The sequence below is a fragment of the Hypanus sabinus genome, chromosome 6 (genome assembly GCF_030144855.1).
Source record: "Hypanus sabinus isolate sHypSab1 chromosome 6, sHypSab1.hap1, whole genome shotgun sequence".
NCBI classification, from domain to species: domain Eukaryota; kingdom Metazoa; phylum Chordata; class Chondrichthyes; order Myliobatiformes; family Dasyatidae; genus Hypanus; species Hypanus sabinus.
Window position 1 is genome coordinate 109,888,634 of NC_082711.1, and position 14,120 is coordinate 109,902,753.

A 14,120-nucleotide genomic window follows, 5' to 3' on the forward strand; every position below is an offset into this window, starting at 1 on the left:
TGTTACGGTACGGTGTGAGTAGTGCAGGCAGACTCAAGCTGCAAGGTCACAACGAGGAGGATCATGAAGGTGACTCCATGGTATTCTGCTAGGGAATTAATTGTCTTACGACAGCGGGGCAGAAGCTGTCCTTGAGATTGGTGGTGCGTTCTCTCAGGCTTCTGTATCTTCTGTCCGATGGGAGTAGGAAGAAGAGAGGACGTCCGGGGTGGGTGGGGTCTTTGGTTATGCTGGCTGCCCTAGTGAAGCAGTGGCAAGTGCAGACAGAGTCCGTGGAGGGGAGGTTGGTTTCCTTGATGTATTGAGATCTGTCCACACTTCTCTGCAGTTCCCTGCGGTCTCGGGCAGAACAGTTGGTGCGCCAGAGGCCAAAGTTCAAAGTAAATTTCTTATCAATGTACGTATAGACAACATTCCACCTGGAAATTCATTTTCCTGCGGGCATTCACAGCAGAACAGAGAAATGCCAAGGAATCAACGAAAAACTGAACACGAACAAAGACTAACAAACAACGAAAGTGCGATAAGAAAAATTCTGCAAATACATAAATAGATAGATTGACAGACGGGCAGACAGAGAGGCAGACTGACGGGTAGGTAAATATATAGAGAAACAGAGAGGTAGATATATATATACAGATAGATAGGCAGACAAATACCTAGAATGATAGAGAGGACAATTGCAAGTGATTAATACTAAGAACTTGAGTCCTTTAATGGCAGCTTCTATAGGAAGAAACGCTGTCGACGTTTCGGGCCGAGACCCTTCGTCAGGACTAACTGAAAGAAAAGTTAAGTGAGAGATTTGAAAGTAGGAAGGGGAGGGGGAAATCAAAAATGATAGGAGAAGACCGGAGGGTGTGGGGTGAGCTGAGAGCCGGGAAGGTGATTGGCGAAAGTGATACAGAGCTGGAGGAGGGAAAGGATCAGGGGACGGAAGGCCTAGGGAGAAAGAAAGGGGGAGGGGAGCACCAGAGGCAGGTGGAGAACAGGCAAAGAGTGATGGGCAGAGAGAGGGGGAAAAAGGAAGGGGGGAATAAGTAAATCAGGGATGGGGTAAGAAGGGGAGGAAGGGCATTAATGGAAGTTAGAGAAATCAATGTTCGTGCTATCGGGTTGGAGGCTACGCAGCCGGTATATAAGGTGTTGTTCCTCCAACCTGAGTGTGGCTTCATCTTGACAGAAGAGGAGGCCATGATTAGACATATCAGAATGGGAATGGGACATGAAATTAAAATGTGCGGCCCCTGGGAGATCCTGCTTTCTCTGGCGCACAACGTGTAGCGAAACGATCTCCCAGTCTGCGCCGGGTCTCACCAATATATAAAAGGCCGCACCGGGAGCACCGGATGCTGCATACCACACCAGCCGACTCACAGGTGAAGGGTCGCCTCACCTGGAAGGACTGTCTGGGGCCCTGAATGGTGGTGAGGGGGGAAGTGTAAGGGCAGGTGTAGCACTTGTTCCGTTTACAAGGATAAGTGCCAGGAGGGAGATCAGTGGGAAGGGAAGGCCGCACCGGGAGCTCCGGACGCAGACCGGGAAACTGTTTCACAGAACACCTACGCTCTGTCCGCCAGAGAAAGCAGGATCTCCCAGTGGTCGCACATTTTAATTCCACAATCCTTTCCCATTCTGATATGTCTATCCATGGCCTCCTTTATTGTCAAGATGAAGCCACACTCAGGTTGGAGGAACAACACCTTATATACCGTCTGGGTAGCCTCCAAACTGACGGCATGAACATTGATTTCTCTAACTTCCGTTAATACCCTCCTCCACTTCTTACCCCATCCCTGATTTATTTATTTCACCCCTCCTTTTTTTCCTCTCTCTCTGCCCATCACTCTTTGCCTGTTCTCCATCTGCCTCTGGTGCTCCCCTCCCCCTTTCTTTCTCCCTAGGCCTCCCGTCCCATGATCCTGTCCCTTCTCCCGCTCTGTATCCCTTTTGCCAATCACCTTTCCGGCTCTCAGCTTCACTCCACCCCCTCCAGTCTTCTCCTATCATTTCCGATTTCCCCCTCCCCCTCTTACTTTCAAATCTCTTACTATCAGTTAGTCCTGACGAAGGGTCTCGGCCCGAAACGTCGACAGCGCTTCTCCCTATAGATGCTGCCTGGCCTGCTGCGTTCCACCAGCATTTTGTGTGTGTTGCTTGAATTTCCAGCATCTGCAGATTTCCTCGTGGTTTGAGTCCTTTAAAGTGAGTCCATGGGTTGTTAGAACAGCCCAGTGTTGAGGCGAGTGAAGTTATCCATGCCTGTTCAGGAGCCTGATGGTTGAAGAGTCTTAAGTATTCTCGAACCTGTTGCTGTGGGACCGAATGCTCTTGAACCTCCTTCCCTATGGTAGTATTGAGAAGGGAGCATGGCATGGATGGTATGGATACTTGCTGATAGGCGCTGCTTTCCTGCAGTAGCGCTCCTTGTCGATGGGTTCAATGGTGGAGCAGGCTTTGCCTGTAACGGATTGAGCCGCACTCACTACTTTCTGTCGGGTTTCTATTCTCGGGCATCGGTGCTTCCATACCAGGCCGTGATACAACCAGTCAGAATGTTCTCCACTGTCTGTAGAATCTGTAGAAGTTTCTCAGTTTTAGATGTCATGCCAAATCTGCGTAAACTTCAAAGAAAGTAGATGCACCAAGCCGTGATTTTTTAAAAATATATTGAGAGATACAGTGCCGAACAGGCGCTTACGGCCCAACAAGCCACCTCTTATAACACTTGCCCAACCACAATGACCAATTAACCTGCTAACCGATACGTCATGGGCTGTAGGAGAAAACCGGAGTGCCCAGAGGAAACCCACCCGGCTCACGTACAGAATCCCTACAGATGGCGCCGGAATGGAACTTGGAGTGCCAGAGCCCCACCAGCTGTAATAGTTTCGCGCTAACCGCTACGCTACCCCGGCGCCCAACTCTGTGGTAGGTGGTGGCAGCAGGTGATCGGCTGAAGGGTGCAGCTTTTCTGACTGATTTGCGTACGTAGCCCACGCTCGACTTGACAGGCAGAAGATCAAGTCCTGTTTCCTCCCAGTTGCCTGTTCACTCACCAGATGACACGAGACATGTTGGAAAGTAGGCCGTGAAGAGGACCGCTGGGGGCATATCATTCAGTGTCCATTGCACTTCCTCCCTCCTGTGCCTAGAGAGGCCAACTACTTCAAAGTTCGACATTTTGTGCCTTCAGAGATGCTCTTCTGCACGCCACTGTTGTAGCATGTGGTTGTTTGAGTTTCAGTCATCTTCCTGTCAGTTTAAACCAGCCGGTGTGTGAAAATCCCAGGAGATCAACAGTTTCTGAGATTCAAAGTTACAAATCATACTTCTTCCCCATTCTGACGTTTGATCTGAACACCAATTAGACCACTTGACCATCTCTATGATCTTATGTATGAGTTGCTGCCACATGATTGGCTGTACAGATAATTGTATTAAAGAGCAGGTGAACAACTGTACCTAATAAAGTGGTCACCGTGTCGATCGTGAGCAAACCGTGCTTACAGGAGAGAAATGCAAAAAAAATCTTTATTCCATCCTCTACCCAAAATATGCTGTCTCGATGTGGACTTTTTCCAAAAACGATTCATTGAATCGGAGAACGAGTCACTGTATCCAGGATCCAGACAGCAATTACGGCCTTTCGTGACCACCAATTTCCTTCTAGATTTTATTACTTCAGAAGCTGGTGGCAACAGCTTGCAATGGATCCAAAGAAAATCCATCTTACCTGGCAAGGGAGAGACAGGATAACATTAGTCTTGGCGGGATGTGGGGGTGTGTTCTTCCTGAACACCACCACTTTGGTCATGAAAACACACCAGCGTCTCCAGCTCCTGCAGAGATTGAGGCTGCCCACCCATTCTGTCCAACTTCTACAGGAGCACCGTTGAGAGTGTCCTGACCAGCTGCATCACTGTCTAGTACGGGAATTACACGGCATAATACTGCAGGTCCCCACAAATGATTGTGTAGACGCCGAGAGGATCATCCGGTCTCTCTTCCACCCATCCAAGATATTAATCAAGACCGCTGCGTACGCAGGGCCCTAGGCATTGGCAATGGCCACTCCCATCCGCCCAGCAATCTTTTTTACGCACTACCATCAGGCAGGAGGTACTGTAGCATTAGGACAAGAACTGTTAGGATAGGAAAGAACTTCTTCCCCCAAGCTGTAAAGCAACTGAACTCCCTGCCATCACCAAGATCTCATTGGGTAGGATGCACCAATAGTATTATATTATTACTTTTTAACTTGAGTTGCAATTGCACCTTATCCATTAATTTTTTTTGTAGTAATATTACTCTATGCATGTTGCGTGCGAGTCGTATGCACTGTGTCCGGGGGAACATTGTTTCATTTGGCGGTCAAAATGCGGAGAGGTGAATAACGATAAACTTGAACTTGAAAACACACGTGTGGGTTGGCTTCTGAACCTAAGGTGTACAACAGTTGCTCCTTTTTCACAGTGATGGAACGGAATGATCCCAGAACATCGAAAATAAACTAATTAATTGGATTTAATGTTTAAAAATGTACGCAAATCCTAATGTCAGATTTTCCGTGAAAATATACAACCTTCAAATACAATGCATATAAACACAACTAAGAAAACATGAATTAAACTCCTCTTTTACACTGCATACGATGTAATAGAATTGTTAGTTTAGCTATAAATTCTTAGCTCTTCTACAATCTGACCCCGATTTCGAAATATTTTAAAATGCTCAACTGTATAGTATAAATAATCTTTGAAAGACAAACATTTCAAATTCATGTACTTTGAACAATAAGTTTTTAAGCTTCGAAATAACGACCCCTTATTTTAACTGGCCGACAGCTTCTTCTTTCTAATGGTCTCCAGTGCGGCTTCCTTTTCCTTCAGAATTTCTTTTAGCCGCCTGATTTTCTCGTCTCTGCTGGTCTTATTTACCCTGGAAGGTGGCGGGATGGTTGGGGAGTGACTCTTGGTCACAGTCGAGATGCCGGACACTTCATCCGCCGCTGCGCATCGTGTCGTCTCATTGGAAGGTACGGTTACATGCGGCCCCGAGTTGCTGCTCGGTGAGTCGGCCAAAATTCTTTCACTGCTGGGAGGACTACCGCAGGCCGTTCCCTCGGTATTTCTCCCTGGGAGGCAACTGTACGTGAGCTCCGATCTTCTGTCTAGATCCGCTTTCTCGTCACGCAGCTTCTCAATTAAGCGCTGGTTTTTCTCGCGTTTTCTTTTATTCTTCGCGGACGATTTAGCCTCGATCTACAATGAACGAATCAGATATTAGCATAATTTCCAATACTGCATCTGTAATATCGAAAAAAATGAGTCCTAACCTTACAGAAACATCTTGGTTATACTGCGCGTTCATCTTCTCTAAGATAACCCAGTCAATGCATTTTACTCTGTGTGGTCGGTTCCCAAGTGAATTTTTGACTCCCAACTATCAGGCAGGAGGTACCTTAGCGCCAGGACAAGAATTGTTAAGATAAGAAATCGCTTCTTCCTCCAGGCCGAAAGACTACCCAACTCCCTGCTCCCACCCAGGTCTCACCACGTACGAAGCGCCAATTACATTATGCTGTTTACTTCCGTAAATGCGCCTTATTATTTGTAAAGTTATTGGTAGCGATATTACTTTATCGCTTTGTGTGAATCATAGGTACTGTTGTGCACCTTGGTCCGGAGGGACGTTGTTTCGTTTGGTTGTAAACGTTAAATAACCACTTCAGTTCACAAGTATAGAATCCTTGGTAATCTAATTTCGGCTGAATTACAATAAACGTGAACAACAATGGACATCAAGCCCTCTAACTATCGCCAGATAAAGTATTGGCTGCCAGGAAGATCGATAGCCCCACAAAAGTAAATTGCGCAGATACGCAAACTCTTTTTCTTCTTTCTAGGTAGGTGTCCAATATTGGCAACACACCCTTCTCCTTCATTCACAAAGACCTAATGATGCAAAGTCTCTATCCATTCTCCATCCAAGAGTTACTCGGACGCCCAGGACGGCTAGTGCACCCTCCGGCGAAGAATTCGCTGTGTTGTATGGGCGGACGTAGCGTGATGTTAAGTGCGAGCGAAGAAACCTAAAGGACCACCCGCACGGTTACCAGGAACGCCAACTAGAAGAAGATGCGGACTAATCCAGCGCTCGCTGAGGTCTTCCTGAAAATTCAACGGTTCGGATTTAACATTACCTGTGCGAGAGGGGAAAAAACAGCTGGAAAAGTATCCCATACAACGTATGGTTGTTTGCAATGAGGAAAGATACAATACGGGAGTGATATTGTCAACTTATTTCGAGGCACGAGGCAGTGCGAAGAGCATTTAATAGCCTACATGCTCTTTCCTACACCAGAGAAAAACTACAATGGGTTATAGTGGAATTAGCATTAACAGCCGCAATGACCATATGATATTGAAGCAGAATTAGGCCTTACAGTTCAGCGAGTTTGCTCCACCATTCCATCACGGCTGACTTTTATCGCTCTTAATCCCATTCTCCTGCGTTCTTCCCGTAATCTTTGACAGCTTTACTAATCAAGAACCTATCAAGCTCCTCTTTAGAGTGTGTCTTGGCCTCCACAGTCGTCGGTGGCAATCCTCTGGCGAAAGAAATTTCTCCTCATCTCTGTTCTAAATTCCTGCTCATCCTTCTATTTTTTGGCTGTGCCCTCTGGTCCTAGTCTCCCCATTATAGAAAGCATCCTCTCCACATCCACTCTGCCAAGTCCTTTCGACATTCAATAAGTTTTAACGAAATCCCCCGCCCCCAATCCTTTTATACTCTAACACAGTCCCAGAGCCATCAAACGCTCTTCAAACGTTAACCCTGTCATCCCCGGAATCATTGTCCTCTGGACACTTTCCAGACGCCAGAGGAGCGATCATTACGCAAGCAGTCTGCTGAACATTTTACCCAACATAAAATGCTGGTGAAGCCAGACTATGACAAGACCACGTTTATAGTACTCAGCACGGAGGCTCAAGATTAGTTACAAAGAAAATTAAGGAAGTTGGCTATTCGCGACATAAAAAGGATCGGTGAAGGGGTTATTTCAGTGGCGCGTGAGACGGGCACTGCACTGCTTCCACGAAATTACAAATTTCACCAAGTACAATATTACATTCGGTGTTCTAATTAACTATTTCACAGCATCTCAGGCGGCAGAGCCATTTTACTCAGGACTTCCTCTTTGCAAAAAGGTTCACAAGGACTATGTCCTTTGGTACAGAAAAAGGAACTACACGTATAGAGAGCAACGAAACCTAACAAGCCATCGTTGCCCTAAAGTGGATAGATTCAAATAGCTCGGAAAGTCAGTTCATTTCTGTCCATAGATGCTACTTGACATCCTGAGTTCCTCCAGCATTTTATGCGCTTCTCTGGGTTTCCTACATCGCCAGAATTCTGTTTAGGTGTAAACAGTTTCATCTCGCCATTTCGTCTGTGCAGTAGCGATCGGGAGGGAGGCGAAAGCCCGATTTTGCAGCCTTAGGACCCTAGCCAGTGTTTGGGGTAACTGGCTTGCACTTTATCGTTACAGAAGGCATGCAATTCTCTTTCTAAGGTAACCATGCTACTACAGCGTGAAAGCCAGTCCTTCTGCATATGCGGGCAGCTGACGAACATAGTGTTAGGAAGCCTGTACACCAGAATTGCGCCATTTGGCCCATCGAGTATGCTCCGTCGTTCCGTCAAGGCTCTTACTATCCTTTTCGATCCCGTTCAGTTGCCCTCTCTCCGTAACTCGATGCTCTGACTAATCAAGAACCTATCAACCTCTATTTTAAATATACTCAATCACTTGGCCTAAAGTCTGAGTGAAGCGTCCGATGTGCGCTCGAACCACAACTATGAGGTTAAGAGTCTCATGCCCTACCGCCTGAACTAGCTGGGCTCACACCGGGAACGGTGAGCCCAATTGCAATCTGCAGCAGTTCCGATTACACATGCACGCTAGAAAGTAGTATGATGTTCATTCAGAGGCAAAATATTTTCCGCTTTTGCCTTCTAAGTTCATAAACTATCCCGTTGACCTACAAGCCAGCGAAGTTCCCTCCAGCTCGTAATAATTGGACACGGAGTCATAAAGCGCGACAGTGCAGAAAACAAGCCATTCGGCCATCTAGTCCATCCGTGCCGCAAGTAATAACCTGCTTCGTCCCAACGACCTGCTCTGGGCCCGTACCCCTCCCATCCACGTACCGATCCAAATCGAACTCGCATTCATCACTTCCGCGGGCAGCTCATTCCACAGGGTGGTGAGCCTGTGCAATTCCTTGCCACGGACGGCTTTGAGTACACTTAAAGCGGAGGTCGATACCTGAGAGGTGAAGCCAGGTGGGTGGGAAAGGCGAAGGCTGGAGAAGGAATCTGATAGGAGAGTTGAGTGGAACATGGGAGAAAGGGAAAATGACAGTGCACCAGGGGAATGTGGTGAGGAGAGGTAAGAGATCCGGAAATACCGGAAGGAGAAATCAGACGGAATATGAGGAGTCGCTCCTCCACTCCGAGAGTTGCCTCAGAGTGGCTGTAGAGACGACCATGAACCGACACTTTAGAACAGGAACGAGCATCGGAATTAAAACGGTTAGCCACCGGGAAATATTCCTTTCCATAGATGCTATGCTGCCTGACCTGCTAAGTTCCTGCAACATGCTACCTGTGTTCCTCAAGTTTAAGGAGTCTTCCTTCACATCTTCCTTCAATTATACATCACCAGTATACTGGCCGACCAGTACTGACTTTGGTTTATCAATCATCGTTCTAATCTTTCCCCGTAACTTTGGCTTTATAAGGCACTGGTGAGCTCTCAATTGGAATATTGTGAACAGTTCTGGACCCCTTATCTAAGGAAGGATGTACTGACATTGGAGAGTATTCAGAGGAGGTTCACGAGAATTATTCCAGGAATGAAAGTGTTAACGTATGAGGATAGCTCTGGCCTGTACTCGCTGGAATTTAGAAACAAGAGAGAAAGATAGTATTGTAACCTATTGAATATTCAAAGGTCTAGACAGAGTGGATGTGAAAAGGATGTTTCCTATAGTGGAGGAGTCTAGCACCAAAGGACACAGCTTCAGAATAGAACGTTTAGAATGGAGATGAGGAGGAATTTCATTAACCAGTGGTTGGTGAATCTGTGGACCAGGCTGCCACAGGCAGCTTTGGAGGCTAGCTCATGGGTGTACTTAAGTAAAGGTTCTTGACTAGTCAGGGCATGAAAGGTTATAGGGAAAAAGCAGGAGAATAGGTTATAAAATGGATAATTCATGATGAAATGGTGGAGCAGACTAGATGGGCCGAATGGCCGAATTCTGCTCCTATGCCGTGTGCACCGCCTCTGGAAATTACACTTTCCACTTAATTCATTGGTTATTTGGATCTGCCATTTTATGCATTATGGGTCCCCAACAAAACACATTATTTATTTTAAAAAGCTTCAGCTGAATCAATCAGTTTTAGTACCATCGGCAAATGCTGTGAAACTTGTTTTGTGGCAGATATATATGCAAATAAAGCCTTAGGGAATCCTCCACAAGGACTCCCAGTCCCTTTGCACCTCAGATTTTGAATTTTCTCACTATTTAGAAAATTATGTGTAGTTGTATTTCTTCAACCAAAGTGCATGACCATAGATTTCCTGACACTGTATTCCATCTGCCACTTCTTTGCCTATTTTCCTAATCTGTCCAAGCCCTTCTGCAGTCTCTATGCTTCGTCAATACTACCGGTCCCTCCACCTTTATATCATCTGCAAATAACATGTGACATATTTGAGTTACTGGTGCATTCCTAGTCCTGCCTTTTCTCTCTGAAGTCTCTCATGAACAAGGTGTTTTCACCCACAAAACTGCAGCTCACTGGATTTTTTTTGATGTTTCTTGCACCATTCCATGTAAACTAAAGACTTTTATGCATGAAAATCCCAGATCAACACCTTCAGAGATACTCAAACCACTCTGGCATCAACAATTATTCCAGGGTCAAAGTTACTTAGATCGCATTTGGACTGAACAACAACTGAATCCCTTGACCATATCTGCAAGTTTGCATGCATCAAGTTGCTGCCACATGATTGGCTGGGTAGATACTTGCATTGATAAGATGTACAGGTGTACCCAATAAAGTGCCATTGACACAATACGACAGTGGATGTGGAGAGGGAACATGAAGCCAGGGAAGGCCACCAAATGGTACTACAATGCCTTGGCACACACTAGCCACCAGAATAAAGACTAAAAAATTTGTACATCCACACCTCAGGTTCTATGCTAAATTGACGTCACAAGGAAGGACTATCTGTTTGGCTTTTGGAGTAATTTGACATGAAGCATTCTTTTCCAATGTTCTACCAAAGAACTCACCAAGACAGGTGGGCAATCTAAGCAATGTGAACAAGTAAATATCTTCCATACCAGGTGCATTAATCTTGGGCTGCTAAGGTAACAGGACTGTCTCAGGAATGTTTAGGAAGGTTCTGAGATTTAAAGAATGGTGAACTGAATAAATAAAAGCTTAATGCTATTCTTCTGGATACAAGAGTATGAGCTGACCCAACAAAGACCTGCCAAATCCCAAACAAAACTGCTGATTGGACCACTAATTGGTGGTCAAAAGTGTTCTAAACAGTCAGTAATAAATAAAAGTGGAATCAGTTAGAGTGATCCATAAAAACTCTGCTTGCCCGAGAAGTATTATTTAGAACCTGACTAAATGGACAATTGATAGAAACATTTAAAAAAAACTGAACAGAAAAAGACAAATATGTAAAACAGTGGGATACTGAGAGATTTCACTACAAGTGTAAGCACTGGCTGCACATGGAGTTAGAAAGACCAACATGCCTGGCCTTGCTAAAAGCGACTGAAAGACAGTCATAGAATGTGCCACTAGAAGAGTAAAAGAAAGGAAGGTGTCAAAGTTTTAAAGCCTTTTCTTTGAATAAACTCTGAATGGATGTTAGTTCGTGCTAAACGTACCAAACTGAAAGTCCATGGTGTCTGCAAGAAGATGTCATAGTGGTGAATGGAATAGACCGTAAAACAAAGAAACTACTGGACAGGACTTGGGTTCATTTGCAACACAAAGAGTACAATGTGAACCCAGAAATACACATAAGAATAAAATGCATTTTTAGGTTCAAAGAACATGAAGCACGCAGTTAAACAGAGCACACCCAATTTAACTGAAGGACAAAATATTGTACAACAAAGTGCAGCTATCAGGATGATTATAGTTTTTCTACAATTTCAAATTGCAAATATTAAAATTAAATGTGACTGCTGAACTAATTCTTTAATTTCTAAGAAATTGTAAGTACAGAGGATTCCAGTTAATTAGGCCATTTCTTAATCAGGGCAGCAGTTGATTTGGGACCATTTTTACAGAGGGAAAAACAATCAATAGCTGGGATTCCCTTTGCTTATTTGGGACACTATGCCGCTTAACAGGGGCAAGAGACTATTGATGAACAGTTTCTAACTAGCGTCGGTCACATGCATTTGTGTGACTGTTGGACACTACACTGTGCTTAGAGTGATCAGTTTTTAAATAGCATCAATTGCATGTTCAAAAAACAGTGATTCTTGTCACTGATAGTTGGCGAGAAATAAGCAGTAACATAATTCAGAATTGTTTTGCTCACTGTGATTTCGAGCATTCAGGCCTGGAGATGCCAGAAATGGCTAGGAATGCAAATGGATTGATTTCACTACTTCAAGTTAGGACTATGAAGAACTTGATGGTATCAACAATAATCTTGAATGTTACAATGAAAATGAAGATTTGAAGGATGCAATCGTCGACAGCATAGTATGAAGGCAGTCCATTATCTGCACTAGGTGTCTCTGCTGATTTTGTTAATTTACATTAAAAGTACACAAGACACAGATGAATTCCTCTGTCGATAAGTACTAGGAACTATTACAGTTTTATGGTACTGTAGTAATTTTGGTAGTGTTCTAATTTGTTCTGTATTTCATTTAAATACATAATTTATTACTCGGTTTATTACTTTTTTTATATCTTTTTAACTATTTCCATGAAACTTCGACTAATTGGAGCTGCCACTTAATTGGGCCAAAATGTACTGGTCCCAATGTGTCCCAATTAACCAGAATCCACTGTATTTGCCATTTTAAGCACTGAAGAGACAGATCACATTGAACAAATATTTATATCTTCTAGGACCAGCACCGTAAAACACAAACTAATAAATTTGAGAAAAAACTTTATAAAGGAGCTGAAACCATTTTCTTCCGTATTGCTTCCAGCGCAGCCTCCTTCTCTTTCAGTATCTCTTTCAGTCGCTTGATTTTCTCATCACGTATGGTTTCGTCAACACTCAACGGAAGAGGAGTGTAAGGGTATGCTCTGCTGATCTCAGCTGCACAGGAGTGTCCTGAAGGAGGTGAGATGCTGGGTGCAGGAACAACGGAGGCAGCCACATGGAGGCCACGGGCATTATCAGTTGCAGTGGGAGAGGATTCCACTTCTGAGGGCTTCTCTGGTACTGAGTGGGGCTCAGTTGTGCTGATAAGTGCCTCTTGTTCACAGTGAGAGTCAGTTTGGGAGGGTTCATCTTTAATGGGAGTAGGCATTTCAGTACAGTTCTTAGGAAGAGAGCTGTAGGCATGCTCTGATTCCCAATTTGAGCTCAAACTTTTCACACACTGTTTCTTAACTTCCGTTGAATTATCAACATTTTCCATTTTTCTTTTTACTGGTGACTGAGGCTCACGTTTAATCTAAAATAGAAAAATAAAACTTCAGAAGATTAGCATACACTCATTAAAGATTTCCATAAATTCCATGACTTCTTGAGAAACGACCACAGAAGTTGTAATTAAAACTATTGGAACACATTTTAAATCCGCTAGATTTTGCAAGGCACTACACTCAGTAGTCACTTCATCAGTTACCTCCTGTACCTAATAAAATGGCCACTGAGTGCATGTTCATAGTCTTCCGCTGAAAGGTTCAACAGGTTGTGCATTCAGAGATGCTCTTCTGCACACTACTGTTGCAATGTGTGGTTATCTGAATTACTGTCACCTTCTGGTCAGCTTGAACCAGTGTGGCCGTTCTCCTCCGACCTCATTAACATGGGCTTCTCACACATAGAGCTGCCACTCACTACATGTTTTCTGTTTTTCACTCAATTCTCTGTAAACTCTACAGACTGTTGTGAAGATCCCAGGTATCAGCAATTTCTGAGAAGCTCAAGCCACCCCATCTGGCAACAACAATCACTCCACGGTCAACAACATTTAGATCGCATTTCCTACCCATTCCGACATTTGACCTGAACCACTTGACCATGTCTGCATGCTTTTATGCACTTAGTTGCTGCCACATGATTGGCTAATTATTTGCATTAATGTATAGATTTACACATGTATCTAATGAAGTAGCCACCGTATTTTTGAATTTACTTTTAACATGTGTAGGAAGGATTATGATACCTTTTGCATTAACATTAGCTGAGTCTAAGTATAGAAACCTCAAGTGAAAAGTCAAATGCAGATACTTGGGTATATTATTTAGGCTGACCTTTTAGTGACAGCATTGCTTGGGATGAAGTCTTCCATGTGACATTAAAAAGATGCCCTGTTTGTTCCAAGCAGGACACTATTTTGAACCAAGAAATTCTCCAGATGCTGGAAATCCAGAGCAACACACACAAAATGGTAGAGGAACTCAGCAGGTCAGGCAGCATCTGTGGCGGGGAATAAAAAGTCGATGTTTTGGGCCAAGACCTTTCATCAGAACACTATTTGGACAGAGGTCTGCTTACCGTAGGCCTGAGTCAATATTCATTGCTTAATCAACGTCTAAAATAAATACTCATTTGCTTTTCTGTCTTTGTGGTATGTCCATCACAGTAAAGCCCACTCCACAATTGAGCACGTCTACATGGACAGTTGCCACAAGAAAGCAGCATCCACCATCAAGAGTCCCCACCATCCAGGCCATGTCCTCTTCTCGCTGCTACCATCGGGAAGGAGGTCGAAGAGCCTCCGGATCTGCAGCACCAGGTTCAGGAACAACTATCAGCCTCCTGAACAGATGTGGATAACCTCATTCAACTCAGCACTGAACTCATT

At 44.4% G+C, this 14,120-nt stretch overlaps 1 protein-coding gene across 2 annotated transcripts in view; it reads right to left on the reverse strand.

The window, feature by feature from the left end:
• Positions 1–4,515: 4,515 nt before the first annotated feature.
• Positions 4,516–14,120, reverse strand: part of LOC132395746 (ligand-dependent nuclear receptor-interacting factor 1-like) — a 49,297-nt gene continuing 39,692 nt past the window's right edge. The window contains exons 5-6 of one of the 2 annotated variants that reach the window (XM_059972718.1): positions 12,264–12,761; positions 4,516–5,264 (exon numbers count right to left, since the gene is read on the reverse strand). In XM_059972718.1, the coding sequence (XP_059828701.1) occupies positions 4,833–5,264; positions 12,264–12,761 (930 nt within the window). In that variant the 3' untranslated portion in view covers positions 4,516–4,832. The remainder of the gene's footprint in view (positions 5,265–12,263; positions 12,762–14,120) is intronic. The other variant, XM_059972719.1, reaches the window with a different exon arrangement.